General features: G+C 47.8%; 3 protein-coding genes across 3 annotated transcripts; 1 reads left to right on the top strand and 2 right to left on the bottom strand.

Annotated features, from left to right (window-relative positions):
* Window positions 1-404: 404 nt before the first annotated feature.
* On the top strand, window positions 405-8,517 carry GIQ15_03863 (uncharacterized protein; the record flags this gene model as incomplete). Its single annotated transcript, XM_033551280.1, has 5 exons — window positions 405-445; window positions 630-697; window positions 760-2,373; window positions 2,447-6,996; window positions 7,069-8,517. 5 exons carry the CDS (start codon window positions 405-407, stop codon window positions 8,515-8,517), a joined length of 7,722 nt encoding a protein of 2,573 aa, XP_033405010.1.
* A 430-nt stretch (window positions 8,518-8,947) lies between these two features.
* GIQ15_03862 (general amino-acid permease GAP1) lies at window positions 8,948-11,293 on the bottom strand (the record flags this gene model as incomplete). Its single annotated transcript, XM_033551279.1, has 4 exons — window positions 8,948-10,010; window positions 10,076-10,493; window positions 10,566-11,089; window positions 11,235-11,293. The coding sequence occupies 4 exons, from the start codon at window positions 11,291-11,293 to the stop codon at window positions 8,948-8,950; spliced, it is 2,064 nt and encodes a 687-aa protein (XP_033405009.1).
* A 1,378-nt stretch (window positions 11,294-12,671) lies between these two features.
* On the bottom strand, window positions 12,672-15,257 carry GIQ15_03861 (ATP-binding cassette sub-family F member 3; the record flags this gene model as incomplete). Its single annotated transcript, XM_033551278.1, has 6 exons — window positions 12,672-14,126; window positions 14,180-14,279; window positions 14,329-14,524; window positions 14,579-14,806; window positions 14,873-15,074; window positions 15,153-15,257. 6 exons carry the CDS (start codon window positions 15,255-15,257, stop codon window positions 12,672-12,674), a joined length of 2,286 nt encoding a protein of 761 aa, XP_033405008.1.
* Between the last annotated feature and the right edge of the window lie 2,174 nt (window positions 15,258-17,431).

Here is a 17,431-nt window from a genome sequence, read left to right as displayed (position 1 = left end):
TGTTTTCGTCAGTTCGAATTCTTGCGGCATATCAATAGAAGATTGTATCCTCGGATGGACTAGTCAGTGGTATATATACCCCATGGATTGCCGGTATTTCGAGTTCGGCAACCAAAATTGTTTGCTTTACCTTCACGAAGAGGGCTTATCTTTGCGATCTGCAATTATTTCTCCAACTACAAGTTGCTGAGTCAATCTCATATCAACGGCAAAAATGCCACATTTCATGAATGATTCTGGTGAAAAGGCGGATGCGGCCGGCTGCACCGGCTATGGAGAACCAATTGCCATCATTGGGATGGCTGCCCGGCTTCCTCAGGATGCAAATACAAACGAGAACCTCTGAAAATTTCTCTTGTAAGGCCGGAATTCATCAACCCCTTTCCCTAGCGACAGGGTCAATCATGAAGCTCACTATCACCCTGACTCTGAACATGCAGCAACTGTGAGTAAGGTGCCGCCTAATATTTATAGCCAGCGTTAATATGTCAATAATCAGTTCCATTCTAAAGGTATCTCGTGCCCACAACCTTTCCTTAACGTTCCCTGGCTAAAACCTAGAAAGGTGGCCATTTCATCACAGGGGATACCATCAGCTTTGACTCCCATTTCTTTGGCTTAACTAAAAGTGAGGTCATGACAATGGATCCACAGCAACGTATTCTGCTGGAGAATGTGTATCATGCCTTAGAGAATGGTTTGTTTCTCCTGTCAACGAAAGTTCATTTAGTAAAGACCCTTGACTGATTGTTATCATAGCCGGTATACCTTTGGATAAAGCAATGTCTTCGAATGCGTCAGTTTTCGTGAGCGGCTTCAATCATGACCACCTCCAAAGACTGAACCATGACCCACAAGCAACGGCTAAATATAAACCAACCGGGTCAGCAAATTCAATCTTAGCTAACCGAGTAAGCTGGTTTTTTGACTTCAAATCCGCATCCGTCACTGTCGATTCAGCCTGCTCCAGTAGCATGGTAGCCCTACACCTCGGCTGTCAGAGCCTTAGGACTATGGAAAGCCGCATGGCTGTAGTTTGTGGAGTGAATCTATTATCCTGGCCTAATGACTATATGGCTATGTCACATCACGGTTTCCTTTCTCCTGATGGAAAATGCTACAGCTTTGATCATCGTGCAAATGGGTATTCGCGTGGAGAAGGGGTTGGAACACTGCTTCTCAAGCGTGTCTCTGACGCCATCAAAGATGGAGATACTATTAGGGCAATTGTGCGGGGGTCGGCTATAAACCAGGATGGTCGAACTCCTGGAATCACTTTGCCAAACGCCACTGCACAAATCGAACTCATGCGCGACGTTTATGCCAGGGCTAGACTTGATCCAGAGGGTACCATGTTTGTTGAGGCCCATGGCACTGGTACCGCAGCTGGAGACCCAATCGAAGCACGGGCTATCGCGCATGCATTCAAAACTAGCACGAGAAATATTCCTTTATACATTGGCGCAATGAAGTCCGGGATTGGTCATCTCGAGGGAGCATCCGGCGTTGCAAGTGTGATGAAAGCTGTTATGATGCTCGAGTCTGGTATCGTGGTCCCTAATGTCAACTTTGAACGGGCAAACCCGAAAATCTTAGCCTCGTGGAACCTTCATTTCCCTACTCAAGCCACCCACTGGCCGACGGCTGGGAGAAGAAGGATTTCCGTGAATAGCACAGGGTTCGGCGGTACAAACGCTCATGCAATTCTGGAAGATGCTTATTCCTATCTAGAGTTTTATAACCTGCGTGGTATTCACAGAACCGTAGATGTTCGGCCAACCACAAGCGATATCGAAAATTTACTGATTCAGCTTAATCTACCGATGCAGGGGGGTCACCATGCCATCAGTGGAGATCTACAAAGCGATCGAAAGCTAAACAATGGCACCCTGAATGGGTGTTCAACATTGCAGGCTAATGGAACAAAAGTCAACGCGGAAACATGTGCTGCGGTGGTAGCTGAAGTATCATGCCCCCTTATTTTCCCTTTATCAGCCTTTGATGAAGGTGGTGTGACGCGAAATGCAGAGTCACTTTCCAGCCATCTAAAAGGTTTACCCCCCATGAACAAGGAAATAGAGGGTAAGTATTTATCAGACCTAGCTTATACCCTTTGCAAGTCACGCTCCGAGTTTGCATGGAAGAGCTATTGCATTGCTTCCACCATTTCGGAGCTCGTGGTCGGAATTAGAACCGGCCTCCATAAGCCCGCCAGAGCAAGCAAGACTCGAGCTCTGGGCTTTGTCTTTACTGGGCAAGGCGCTCAATGGTATGCAATGGGGCGCGAGCTGTTTTCCTATCCAGTCTTCAGAGCAAGTATTGAAGCAGCGGATACTTATCTGAGGAGTTTAGGCAGTTCATGGTCCTTACTTGGTATGTGAAATTATCAGTATTTTTGTTTGGTTTCAAGATTTCAAACTGGCTATAAAATTAACGACCATCATAGAGGAATTCCACCGAGACAAGACTAGCACAAGAATTAATGAAGCAGCCATTTCACATGTTGCTTGTGCTGCACTGCAAATAGCTAGTGTTGACCTCCTCTACAGCTGGAACATTCAACCCTCTCGGGTAGTAGGACACTCCTCAGGGGAGATTGCCGCTGCATACTGCGCTGGTAAGATTGGCCGTGAAGCTGCATGGAGGGTTGCCTACTACCGTGGTATTGTCTCTTCCATCAAATATCCTACGAAAGGTGCTATGCTAGCCGTGGGGGCTTCGCAACATGATTTAGCACCATATGTGGAGCAAATCCATCGCATCCTGCCAGGAGAACTCATCATAGCATGCTACAACAGCCCAATGAACAGTACCATATCTGGAGACGAGTCTAAGGTGGATGCCCTAAAGGCATTGCTAGATACGAATAACATCTTTACGCGCAAACTAGCAGTTGGAAATGCCTATCATTCTAGCCATATGAAAGTTGCAGCCAACGTATACCTCATATTGCTTGGAGATCTTAAATCCAGTGACAAATTAATACCCCGAGGGGAGATTTCCATGTTTTCTTCCATCACCGGCCAGACAGTGAACTCGAATGAACTGGAATCGGCGCAATACTGGGTCGATAACCTAGTCTCGCCCGTGAATTTCACCAAGAGTCTCACTGCAGCGTGCTTCCAAAATGTGAAGAAGGGCCAAAAACCAGTGAGCATCAACAACACAGCAGAAAACATTTTTCTCCACGATATCTTAGAGATTGGTCCTCATGGCGCTCTGAAAACCTCGATCAAACAATCTATCAGCGCGCACACCAATGCAGCATCGATTGAATATATATCTATTTTAAACCGCAACAATCCTGGCCTCACGACTACCTTGGCGATACCTGCTGCGTTATGGAGCAGAGGTTATGACGTTAATTTGCATGGCTCTAATTTATCAACCGGACCTTCACGTCCCCAGGTCCTCGTTAACCTCCCACCTTACGTTTTTAATCATACGTCGAGGATTTGGTTTGAATCACGGCTCACAAAAAATTTTCGCCTGCGCGAGTATCCCATTCACGACCTTTTTGGGGCGCCTGTGGACGATTGGAATGCCAATGAGCCACGATGGCGAAATGTGATTAGGGCCCGGGAGAATCCGTGGCTTAAAGAACATATAATGACTGGCAGTTACATTTATCCTGGAGTTGGATACATCGTCATGGCAATAGAAGCTGTTAAACAGCTCTCAGGGTCCAATTTAGCACTCTCCGGGTTCCGCCTTCGAGACATTTCTATCAAAGCAGTATTGCATGTGCCAGACACCAGAGATGGTATTGAAGTCATGGTATACATGTCACGTATGGATGAATCAAGCACAGAGCGCTCAAAGGTGTGGTTCAGTTTCAGAATTATGTCGTGGAACAGCACAGAGAGCGACTGGATTGAACATTGCACAGGCTACATATCAGTCGAGGCGGACCCAAAGGCCAATTTCATTGGCAATAGGTTTGAAGTCCAGCAGGAGTCAATGATTTTGCAGCAAAAACTTGGGAAATCCATCCGGCAGTGCCAGTGTCCGCTTGACATCACCCAATTTTACGAAAACTTGTCAGATAAAGGTCTCATCTTCGGGCCGTTATTCCGGAATCTTTCGGATGTTAAAATGGCTAAGGGGTCTGGAGAAGCCACTGGAGTTGTGACTATCCCAGATATAGCAGAGTCGATGCCAAAAAACTTCATGCATCCTCATGTCATCCACCCTTGTACCCTCGATAGCATGCTACACTTATCCATGATGTCCATTCTGGATAGCTTGAAAACTGATTCCCTGCCCGTGGCTATGTTGCCAACTTTCATGCGGGAGGTATGGGTTTCAGCTGCCACTGAAAGCTGCCCCGGTCACGCATTTTTTGGGCATGGAAAATCAACATCAGTTGCCGCGCAGAAATATGAAACTGACATTACTGTATGGGATGCAGACCTAAATGAACCAAGAGTCATAATTAAAGGTCTAAAAGCCGCGCCAGTTTCAAATACCGATGTCGCTGAATCCCGCGTCAGCGGGCTCTGCCATACTCTTAAATGGAAGCCAGATATTACCCTTTACAAATCGCAGAAAATGCCAAATTTAGTGCCCGTGACCCAAGATAAAATTGACCGCAGGCGACAAGAAGTGCAGGAGCTTCAACTAGCAACTATGTTGTTGATCATGGATGCTCTCGACCAACTTCATAGTTTCCCGTTTGAACCACTTGAAGGTCACCTCCAAAAATATTATAACTGGTTAACACTTCAAGCCAGGATTTTGAAATCAAACACGATGATTCATTTGCCTTTTGCTAGGTGGCTGAAACATAAAGATGACACCGAATTCAAATCATGTCTCTACAACAGAGTTGCTGCAAGGAGCGCGGAGGGCGAACTCTGTATCAGGGCTGGATTGAACATTGCGCAAGTCCTTCGAAAGGAAGTTGATCCACTTCATCTATTGTTCGGGATTGATGATCTACTCGATAGAGTCTACGCTGGATCGATTGAGGCTGGTAATACCGGTCGCTTACTAAGGGCATGCATGGACCTAATTGCACATAGCTACACAGATCTCAAGATACTTGAAATAGGCGCTGGGACAGGAAGCTTGACAGCAATCCTTCTCGAGACGTTAAGCCCTATTTCAAGTGAGCACAGTTCCGGAAAAGGGTCAAAAATTGCAAAATATGACTTCACTGATATCTCTGCCAGCTTCTTCGAGAAGTCCAAGGAACGCTTCAAGGCTTGGGCCAACATTCTCAACTTTATCCCATTGAATATAGAGGAAGATCTAAAGGATCAAGGATTTACACTACGGGAATATGATATCATCGTCGCAGGGAATGTTTTGCATGCAACCAAAGATCTTCGAAAGACGTTGGGTAATGTTTGGCGCCTACTTAAGCCTGACGGTCGGTTGATCATACAAGAAGGTATAAGGCAAGATTTTCTGTTTGTACCTGTCGCTTTCGGCTTCCTGGAAGGCTGGTGGCTCAGTGTGGAGGAGGTTCGACAATCATGCCCTTTTGTTAGTCAAGAGGAATGGAAAAAAGCTCTGCAAGACACTAGTTTCTCAGACATCCAGATAAATCTCCAGGATTGGGATGATGAAGACTTGAATGGGATCAGCACATTTATAACATCCGCCGTTGATACTGAAACTCACGAGGATCCGATTCCTAGAGATATACTGATTATCACGGCCGATGGATCACAAGACGACTTTTCAACCTCACTCAAAGCTAAGCTATCAAAGGAATACAGCAACTTGAACTACCAAATTGCCAAACTATCAAATTTGAGCCAATTTAAGCTCTCTAGTGCACTCTGCATTTCCCTGGTGGAGTTAAATATCCCAATACTTTCAGATCCAACGGAGCAGGAGTATGACAGCGTCCGCAACCTTTTGTCCGTCTGCAAAAAAGTGCTCTGGATTACAGGGGACCCAACAGCTAATCCCCACCTCAATTTGATTGCAGGTCTCATGCGCTCGGTGCGATGGGAAAGAGACCTTGAGAAACCTAACTTGGTCTCGCTTGGGGTTATGAATCCTCTGCCGCCACAGAGCTCTATACTGCAAGCTATTACGGACATTATTGACCACCAATATGTGAAAGCACACGAGCGCAAGAGTAATGCAGAATACCGCCTCCAGGATAATATGATCCTCACGAATCGGCTTACCAATGCCACGGAAATGAATGACTATCTAGTTACCAAATCATCGAAACCTAAAGCTCAAATGACGAGGCTGCATGAAGCAGAAGCACAAAGGCCTCTGAGGCTTACAACCGAGGCCCCTGGTATGCTAAACAAACTTCAGTTCGAAAGCGATTCAACGTATTTTGAATCACTTGGCGAGGATCAGCTAGAAATCCAAGTTAAAGCAGTTGGGCTCAATTTTCGAGACATTATGATTGCAATGGGCCAACACGATGCGATAACACTTGGTAGTGAGGGCTCAGGAGTTGTAACCCGAGTTGGCGCTCGAGTTCAGGGATTCAAGCCCGGCGATCGTGTTATATATATGGACGGGCACACAAAGACTGGTGCCTTCCAGACATATGGCAGGTCTCTCCAAAATTTGGCTGCACTCATGCCAGACAATATGAGCTTTGAAGTAGCAGCATCCTTACCGTCTATTTATATAACCTCTATCTACGGGTTATATGAGGTGGCTAAGCTTAGCAAAGGGGATACTATTCTAATTCATAGTGCTGCAGGAGGAGTTGGCCAGGCCGCCATCATGCTAGCAAACATTGTCGGTGCAGAAGTGTTTGCTACGGTATCGACTGCTGAGAAGGCAGAGGTGCTCATGAATCAATATGGGGTCAAAAAAGATCATATATTCTCCAGTAGAGATCTGTCCTTTGCTCAGGGTATTATGAGGATGACAAACGGCCAGGGTGTCGATGTTATACTAAACTCCCTTGCTGGCGAGTTCCTTCGTCGATCATGGGACTGCATAGCACCGTTTGGCAGATTCATTGAGATAGGAAAGAAAGATGCACAGAATCATGGCCGGGTTTCGCTAGTAAGTGTGGCATTTAATCCGTTTCTGGGAGAAATAAAAGACATTATCTTGACTGACACTACATATGTATAGCACCCCCTTCTTCGTAATGTTGTCATGGCCAGTGTTGAGCTACCAACAATCAACCGCTACCGGCCTCTAACCGCTAAGAGACTGTTCGCCAAAATCATCAACCTATGGTCCGAAGGGAAAATCAAAGAGCCATATCCGCTTAATTTGTTTAGCTATTCGCAGCTTGAGGAGGCTTTCAGAGTGATGCAATCTGGCAAGGGAATGGGAAAGACAGTTCTCGTCCCGAGCCCCGATGACATTGTCCCAGTTGTCCCACAGCCACTTGTGTTGCCAACGCTAAGTGGTGATGCGTCATATGTGCTTTCTGGTGGACTTGGTGGTATTGGACGCAGTGTTGCCCTATGGATGTCATCACGGGGCGCGAAAAGCCTGATATTCCTCTCTCGTTCTGGTGAAGCAAGTCCTGATGCGCAAAAGACCATTGAAACCCTAAAAGGTCGCGGAGTCAAGGTCCAGGTATTCGCGTGCGATGTCACGGATAAGGATCGCGTGGCCGCGGTCCTGAAGCAATGCGAAGAAACGCTTCCGCCAATTAAAGGTTGTGTTCAGGGAGCCATGGTTATCGCAGACAAAATTTTTGAAAACATGACCCTTAAGAAGTTCCAAACAGGAACTCGCCCCAAAGTTCAAGGATCCTGGAATTTGCACCGCCATCTCCCACGGGATATGGACTTCTTTATTATGCTGTCTTCTGTCAATGGACTGGTAGGAAATCGTGGTCAAGCCAACTATGCAGCAGGGAATACGTTCCAAGACGCTCTGGCAGCACATCGAGTCTCTCTTGGCCTACCTGGCACATCCCTGGACCTGGGGGCTCTTTTGTCCGTTGGATATGTTGCGCAGAACCGCGAGAGGTTAACTTCTGGGCAAACGGTTGCTGGACTCCTAGGGTCAGTCCGCGAAGATGAGATTCACAGCATGATTGAACGAAATCTTGAGCCTCAAGAATACAATGATCGGCCTACTCAAATTGCATCTGCTATATCAACTGCGCAGGAGTATGTGGTTCGCGGAATGCCTGCGCCCTCCTGGATGTATATGCCATTGTTCACTCACCTATCGTCGAAGAGTTCAGTTCATCATGGTACTCTTGGGGTTGAGCAAGATCAAGATGGTCTGAATATAGCTGGGGCATTGGCATCTGCCACCTCTTCGGCGGATGTTATCACAGTTATTTCGGATGCTATCCGCGATAAATTATCGAAACTACTGAGCATTTCAGTTGAAAATATCGACTCAAACAAGAGTGTGAGTAGCAATGGCGTTGACAGCCTTGTGGCCGTGGAGTTCCGGGTATGGCTTGCGAAAGTCGTCGGTGCCGATGTTCCGTTGTTGGATATCATGAGCAGCATGCCTATCGCAGGGCTTACGGGCTTAGCTGCAAAAGCTGCAGTTTTAAGCAACCAGATTCCAGCAAACTTGAAACCTAGCGGGGAGAAGACGACTTAATCGGGGTCTGAGTAGATTTATCAAGGCCTAGTTACAGGTATCCCGACCAAAGGTAGACCCTAAAAGGCCATCCCTATTGCTAAGGAGCACTTCTAAAGTCATTTTCTCATGGCTAAGTTAAGAAGATAGATATAGATATCCTCTTTAAGCTCCTCATATCTCTACCTGTAGTATCACCTTAGGGCATACCATCCCGCTTATACAAGCAATAGCCAATAGCTTCCAATATCTTACTGTTATTACCATGCTTTTCTATAGCAAACATCATACCACTTAGTTAAAAATAGGCATTCACGATGAATAGATAAAAATTATGTTATTATGTACAAGCAATAGGGTATCCAGGCTTCCACTACTCTCCCACTTTTGCGCCATACATATACACCAAATATGTAAAATATATACGACAGAGATTCGTCAGGTAACTAATTTAACAGAAAAACTTGTAAACCTTTTTCCACGTCGGCCAGGAAAGCCTTTCGGCCCTCTCTTCCGCTATCAGATGAGCCAGGTTGAGATCGCGACGGCCAGTGACTAGATCCATATCCTTTGCGCGGACAATGGATGTACGGTGCCACACCTTATAGACGATGTAAAATGTTATTACAACGGGTGCGGCGAGGTAGGTTGAGAACCAGTTTTTCACGCGTGCAGCATTCGACATCTCAGCGTAGCCAATAGGTGCGAATCCAGTCCAGAACTGAGCTATTAGGACTATACAGTTGATGGAAAAGCCAATGCAGGAACCAATTATTCCTCCCTGAGCTTGGAATGGAAGGTCTTCGACGCTTCGTCCTTGCGCCTTGAGACCTTGACGGAATCGGATGTGTGCTAAACAAATAGAACCCCATGTGAAGATGGAGGAAAGTCCAGATATAGCCAACATCCATGTGAATGCGTCTTGCTGCTTGTCGGAGGCAGCTAGGAATCCAAGCAGTCCGCAAGTTGAGGCAGCAATGATGGCGAGTAATGGGCGACCTTTACGGTCAATATATGAGAGGAACCTTGGAGCTTGCCGTTGCTCCGCTAGGGCGGCAAGGGTTCGAGAAGAGCCATAAATGGCGGCGTTGCCAACGGACAGCACTGAGATCATGATAACGACATTCATAACGGAGTCGAGACCAATGATGCCTGCATCCTGGATGGCAATGACAAATGGGGAGGCTTTGATATCGGAGCTCCCAGACCCGTTGAGCAACCGTGGGTCAGTATATGGTACGAGGAGGCCAACAATGGTCATTGAGACGATATAGAACAAAACAATACGCCAGAAGACCTGCTTCACTGCGGTTGGGATAGACTTGCGCGGGTTGCTTGTCTCTGCGGCTGCCAGGCCAACGAGCTCTCCTCCGCCAAAGGTGAAGGCTGCTGTAACAAAGACGCTGCACAGGCCTTTGAATCCATTGTTGAAAGCACCGGGTTCTCTCCAGAACTTTCCTCCAATGTACTCTCCGTTCGGGCCACCACCACAATTGATGGTGATTCCGAGAATTCTATAGATGTCGGTTAGCCTGTGTGTCATAGAAGAAAAACGTCCTCGAGGAGCGGAAATGCGTACATGAATCCAATGATCGCAACGACCTTTATTATAGAGAATACAAACTCCGCCTCGCCGTATCCTCTTACTCCGAACATGTTGATGCAGACGATGAGGGTGTAGAAGATAGCGACCCAGGCAGCAGGAGATATGCCGGAATGCCAGTATCCAACAGTGATTGCCGCAGAGACGATTTCGAGCGGGAGTAATGTCAACCACATGATAGCGTAATTCCATCCCATGGCGAACCCCCAAGCAGGATCGATAAAACGAGTAGAGTAGTGCGAGAAGGAACCGGCGACGGGGAAACAGACAGCGAGTTCACCGAGAGCGTGTATGGTTGCGTAGAGCATTATTCCGACGAGGAAGAAGGATATCACCACCGATGCAGGCCCGCCAGTCGCGAGAGCCTTTCCGGAGCCGACAAACAGACCAGTTCCTATTTAGAATCCCCGGTTAGTCGATGTAATATTTTTAAAGGCAGGCTGGCGGTGCGAGTCGCAAGACTTACCGATAGATCCTCCTATTGCGATCATCTGAAGATGTCTAGACTTCAACGCCCGTCTCAAGGGCGATGCAGCAGTGGCAGCGGCGGCCTGTTCTGCATCAAACCCGCCCTCTGAACCCGCTGGTCTTGAAAAGTATGCATTTGGATCTCGTCTAAAGCTGTCGATGAAGCGAGTTCTAAAGGTAGCGACTGAATTCTTGCGCGGTTCGTCTTCAAGAGAGATGCTGTTTGCGTGCTCTGAGATCCCGAATTTCCCTTCATCGGCCTCGTTCAACTCGTACTGATCCCCTGCCATCTTCGCCTTCAGGCTCTGCCTGTCGTGTGCGTCGTGTGCGTCGTGTGCGTCGTGTGTCGGTTTTTCGCAAAGCTCAACGTAGAGATGAAAACGAAGCAGTTGAGGCGCCGACTTTGATAATAGCTGGACCTCACCGTCCACGAACAGATAGCCACTGCCCGAGACGATGAAAGTGCTGGATGCGCGAGCTTGACCGCCCGAGATCCGGGTCGCAGGGAAGAATATGCAGGCCCTTTATCAATGGATAATTATGACACAAGTCCTATCCGAGCGCGGGGAGCGTTTAGCCCGGGGGTCGATAGCAAGGATGATATAGCCAGCCAATGGCCAGGGATCTATTTCTCTTTAGCTTCCTCTTCCGCTCTGCTCCCGGCTACAATGCGACTTTGGGAATCCAGAGGTTATGGCCCCGGTCGAGGATGTCTCCCTCTTGCATATATATAGACAACAGGGAACTCCCGGACGTAAGCGTCAACAGGAAGATGCGAGCGCTCAGGCAGCAGATGGAGCATCCTCTCATCTCCTCCATCGTGCTCCTCCCGCCCTCGGTCTCTTGATCGTGGGATGGAGATGGATCTCGCTGGCGGGTCTGGGATAGCGGAAGTCAAACATCGTTGAAGGGCGTGATGGTGAGCCTGTCCAGCCCTCAAATCTCGCTGCATGGTGGAGTCTGCGCCGTCGCTGGTGGCGTCTCATCCTTGCTTGCTCGGCCTGGGATTGTGGAGAGGCCTGCGGTCACAGGCTTCAAGATGTTGTTACAGGCTCGCGATGTTGGTGAATAGTACTGGGTGTTTTAGCGATGATGCGCCAACCCCCCCTGGCGACCTTCTTCCCCCCTCGCCAGGCCAGTTTCGAATGCTCTTCTTTCGTAGCCACCGCCGTCATAGAAGCTTTGTTCGACCAGATGTCTGGATTCTCGTTGAAACTCTGCGCGCTCAGAGCCACGGTTACGAGATGCGCGAAGGTTTATCATCCGTATAACCGCTCGTCGGGCCAATCGCTGTTCCCGCAGGAGGTCAAAGTCATCGCGGATGTCTGTTAATTATTAATTCTCCATCTCACTGGACGAAGAATTCCTTCTTCTGCGTCATGCTGCACTCCATAATCACGGTGCGAGACTCTCCACTGATCATCCAGCGCTGACTTCTTTGTCTCTCTGCTCTTCAGGGGTTGGCAGAGCTAGCATTTTCCAGAAGAAGCGGACGGTGAACCATATCTTTTTTTGGGTTTTTTCTAGCTACTCTCTGTCGACTTCTCCTGCTGGGCCTTCTGGACGTTGATGGATAGTCAAAGGTGTTTTGATATTATGGTCGTAGCTGTATCTACTCGGCCCAAGGGAACTTCTACTCTGCGAGCGCCCTAACACCCTGAACAAGTAAGTAGCTTATACTCCGTACGGAGTGTAAGAACCGGGATTAGGTTGATATTCGGGCATTTCGCCGAGGTTGAGCTGGACCACCGATGGCCTTTGAAATCAGCATTCGCCCTCCTCAAGATACTTCGTATATCAAAACGGACTGGACAGTGGAGGCCCCGAAAATTGCGATGTCTTAGTAATTCTATGTCGACGATATGGCGCCCTATTAACTCAAAAATATGGACTTTACAGCTGTACGAAGACGTTTTGGTTAAGGAAATACCCTGAGTTCCGCCCTATCAGCGGGTATTGCATGGAGAGCTGGAGAACTGACCCAAAAAGTGCTTCGAAAAGAGAAGCACTAAATCTTTGTCAGTAGAGATGGGCACTCCGTAATTCCCGGGGAATTCAATCTCTCTCCTCCATCTCCGCATGCCCAATATCCGTTGCAATAGCGTTAAGCTATCATCTTTCGGACCCGTTTCTGGAGACTGGCCTCAAACTGGTCAACCCCGTCCTCTTGCAGCTGCAGTCTACCAGCCTTCAGCACAACAACGTCTCGGCGCTTTGACTCGTCTCCCTCGTCATGCGTCTTGGCTTCAAGCTCTGCTCCATCGTCGTCGTCTAGGTTCTGTTTGCCTTCAATCACCTTCCGAACCAGGTATCGGTCGTGGGAGACGAGCAGGAGTGCGCCGTTGTATGACGAAAGCGCTGCAGCCAATGCAAGGACGGTGTGGAAATCGAGATGCGTTGTTATTTCATCCAGAACTAAGATATGTGGCATCTGCCATAATATCCGGGCTAGTGCAAGCCGAACCAGTTGTCCTCCTGACAACTGGCAGACAGGGACGTCTGATGCTGTCCGTCCCGGCAATCCCAGGGAACTCAGCAGGCCTCGAACCTCTCCCTCTTCGAGAACACCTTCTGTCTCCTTGCACAAGAGGCTGAGCCCGGTTTCCGCTGGTGCCGACTGCCCGAGCTCCTGGAGCTCTTCCACCGAATGCTGCGAGTAGTAGCCGAGCTTCAGTCGTGGGTGCCGTGATATCTTCCCCTGAGTTGGCTCCTCGGAGCCCACGAAAAGCTTCAAAAGCGTCGACTTCCCACAACCATTGAGGCCCAGAATGCCTACACGGTCCCCCATATGCATCACCAAGTCAATAGACTTGAGTACCACCGCACCACCACGTTTATATTGGAATGCCACGCCTTCGAGGGAGAGCAGAGGACCTGGAAACCTCAGATCGGGGGCATCCGGGATGTAGATCGAAACCCCCTTCTCGTCGGCTGGCACCTCTATTTCAGCTCGCAGCGAATCGTGCCACCCAGCTCGATCGCGGCTTAGCTTGAACCTCCCCCCGGACGCACTGACTTCCACTCCCATCCTGTCATCAAGCTTCTTTTGACGAGACTTTGCCATCCGCAACTTATTGTCGTCTCCCGTCTTCTTGCCGATTTTTGTGTTTGTCTTGATGGTGTTCTCCATATGCGCAACCTGTCGCTCTTGCGCTTCCTTCATCCTCCCCCAATAGAGCTTCTGAGATTCTTGGTCCTGCTCGTACGCAGAAACATTACCTTTAAAGTACGTGAGAGTCTTGTCCTTGAGAATTATAATCTCCTCACAGATGTTGTTGAGGAATTCCCGGTCATGGGAAACGACTACGACCGTTTTATCGGATAGTTCCCGCATTCGCGTGAGATACGTTTCAAGCCAGATTACTCCTAGCATGTCGAGGAAGTTGGTCGGTTCATCCAAAATCATGATATCAGCACTTTGGATCAGGGCGCCGGCTAACATGCATCGCATGCGCCAGCCGCCCGAAAGGGAGAAAAATGGCTGGTCGAGGTCCGCTTCTTTAAACCCCAGGCCTAAGAGGACCTTTCGAGCCTCCTGATCCAGGTCCAGGACGTTGATCTAAGGGCGGCGTTAGACTTTCGCGCTCCCTATCATTTGCAAATGGAACGTACGCTTTCAAACTGAGCCTCAACATCAGCAAGTAATTCAACAGCCGCCTGGGTTTCCTCCTGGATCTTAGAATTGTCCAACGCTGTAAGATCTTCCTCGAGGCTATTCATCATTAGCTGCCGTTTCGACTCCAGTTCAGAAACTGACTTACCACACAGCTGACTCCTCAACCTTACTCTCCGCCATTTTCAAGTCCTTTCTAGCCTGCAAACCACGAGCGCCACTTCTTAGACTTGCATTCTTTTGGGCCAGAAATAGCTCATGCTGACGAGCTTCATGGCGTAGATGCCGAATGGCTTTCACTGGGGCCAGAGAATCTTCATGTCCCTCCAGGGCCTGTGATAAGACTATAAGATCCAACAAATTTAGTTTCTACCCAAGCAACCTGGGAGGGAGCATACTCTTGAGTTTGCGAGTGATCTCGTTCCGGGCTTTATCGCTTTGCACGACCTGCTGTAGGACTGTTCTTGGTTCTTTTTTTGCGAGCACCTCGCCTACCTCCAATGCCGCAGCATTCCTAGTCACTAAAGTGAGAGGGTCAACGTCGATATCTGTTTGTTGAAGAATTGCAATTCCGACAGACTCGGGTAAGCCAGGTATTAACCTATCCGCCATGGCGCGTAGTAGGGCTAAAATAAACGTTAGCCGTCACCTATTCAATCACTGTTATTGTATCATATATAGGCTCTTCTCACTTGACTTCCCCGTTCCATTTCGACCAACAAGGCCATAGTGTACTCCGGCCTTCAGTCGAAGAGTAGCACCGTTAAGTATCTCCAGTCCTGAACCGGATTTATCCTTCTTACGCGCCTTGGACTTTCCAGTGCCTGAGGCCTCAGCATCTTGGCCTTGGGAAGAGCGTGAGGCGATTTGTATATCTAGGCCTTGTATATCGATCTAGATATAATGTCAGCATATCGAAAAACGATAGCATGTTAAAGGTATAGCTATGTAGATATAGTTGTGATGCCATACCTCGCCTGAACCCTTCCCTTCGGCCAAGTGGAACCGGGTTTGCTTGCACGTCGCTAAGATGACGGGATCCTGTTTACTGGAAGCCATGAGAAATACTCTCTTCATGAAATAGGTTTGGATGATAAATGAGCTTCGCAAAAAATCGGCTCTTAATATATTGTATCTGGCGAGGGCGGACACCCGATTGGGTTTATGCAGAAAAATCGCATTCTCAGCCTCAATTCGTCATTAAATATTTCTAGAGCAGAACCTCATTTGGATGACTCGACGACCAGAGTACAGGATGCGCCTCTGTGATAATCTCTTTGCCTATGACGATGACATACGTGGTATATGTAACTAACTGGTACTTCGTGACTCGCTAATAATGTTGTGGATACACTACAAATCAAACACAAGTTGCGATACATAGAAAACTGAGGAAAACCCCTTTGCATGGCTTGATGGTATGGAGTATCTTATACTGAACATGAATTTGAGTTCTGTATTTCATATTTTTTCCCTTTCTCTATACATCTAGAATCGTAAACTTCGCATTCTGCTACCTGCATAGTATAACCAAGATTCTTCATACCAACATTCTAGGTTCTTTTTATTAAGAGTATACAGACCTTAAACCCCTTCCCCCTTCTTGTTCTAACCATATTGGGAGATTAATAGAAAAAATACCACGGGCATTAGTATTTGCGGCCGAAGACAGTACTAAAAAGGCAACCCATCGGGCATGGTGTATTGACAGTTCAACGGCTCCTCCGAATCCTTCAATAGTAATACACATCATTGAAGATCTTGTCAATTTCCGTTTTAAGTCTGCATATATGGGGCTCGCTGGCACTGGAAGATTTGGACATGACCACGGTCCAGGACGGGCTATCGATGCTGCTTATGCTTTGGCGGAGCCGTTCCACGCTGAACCCATGAAATGGCGCAGTTGGACGCGGATCAAGAAGCCTGCGGTAGGTCATATGGTTCATCAGAGCCCCTCGCAACATAGATGAGCACGCAAAGCTGCAGCCTTGCAGATCATGAAGAAGTTCGTAAAGCCGCCCAATAATCAGGTTTATCTTAGTCGCTCGAGCTTCGTTGATTTCGCCTAGAACAGTATACCTTATTAGCATCGGTATGGTCTTGTTGTGAACGAGCTAGCCTTACATATCACATGTGCTGGAATTATAGAGGAAACAAGTGGATGGGCACTTTCACGCTCTACTATCCGCGACATATTCGCAAATATACCCTCCTTATTGAAGGCCCGAGAAATACATATCCAATTTATAACATCTTTACAGAGAGAAGTCGGTATGCTCGACTTCAAATTTTCAACCCAGATGTTAGACAGTATCTCCGTGCTTTCATGGCAAGCGTAATAATCGGTCAAAATCGCGAGTTCGGTGAGGACGTCCAAAGGTACCGCCCTGGGTACCAGCCGCATTCGACCATGGATAACGCACAAAAGGATTTGCAAGGCTCTCTTGCCGTGACCGGTCACAGTTATCTCTGTCTCCGTTTGATTGAAAAGTGCATCTCCTTCTTTCCACTTTGAGCCTAGCATTTTCTCAAAAACAGTGGATGCAAATTTGAGATGCTGAGGCGAAACACGGAACCGGATTTTCGGGCAGTCATCTGGAAAATCCTCCAGTCAGCATACTAGTAGTCGGAGTGATCAAAAAAATTGGTATAGCAGGTACCTTTTATATTATTGGAGTTCTCATTGAGCGACGCTCTTAAACTAGGAGGCGGTGTTTCATCAAATACCGAATCTGGAATTCTAGAAAGATCGTCAAATAATCCTGAGGTTCTAGGCATGCCACTAAATAAACCTGAAGCTTTAGGTGAATGAGGGTTATCCTTGATTCTCGAGTGTGGAAGTAATATTGGCCGAAGTTCGAATCCGTAGGTTAAACCAGAAGAGTTTGATTTGGGACCTGAATCCGTGTTCACGTCCACCTTCATGCAACCAGGCAGATATCCTGGTGTAAGGGAGCCGCGCCGTACTCGAAGGGGGAGGTTTTCCATCTTGAGTACCAGCACTAATTTGCTTTGTGGATCGAACTCATATTGCGACAAGTACGCGTCTGCCTCTGAGCCCATGATGGTCGGTACCGATAGACACCCAACAGCCCATGGACTATCCAAGGATCAAGTAAATGTCCGATCTTGGATGAAGATGTGTAGCTAGACCACTGTCATCTAGGTTATGTCGCGCGCTGTGATGTTTGTTTTGATTAGCAAAAAGAAAATAACTGTAGTGGGAGTTACCGTGGAAAGGTTGACAGTAC

Source organism: Arthroderma uncinatum, assembly GCF_011692745.1.
Source record: "Arthroderma uncinatum strain CBS 119779 chromosome Unknown scaffold3, whole genome shotgun sequence".
Classification (NCBI taxonomy): domain Eukaryota; kingdom Fungi; phylum Ascomycota; class Eurotiomycetes; order Onygenales; family Arthrodermataceae; genus Arthroderma; species Arthroderma uncinatum.
This window is presented reverse-complemented; position numbering and strand designations above follow the sequence as displayed.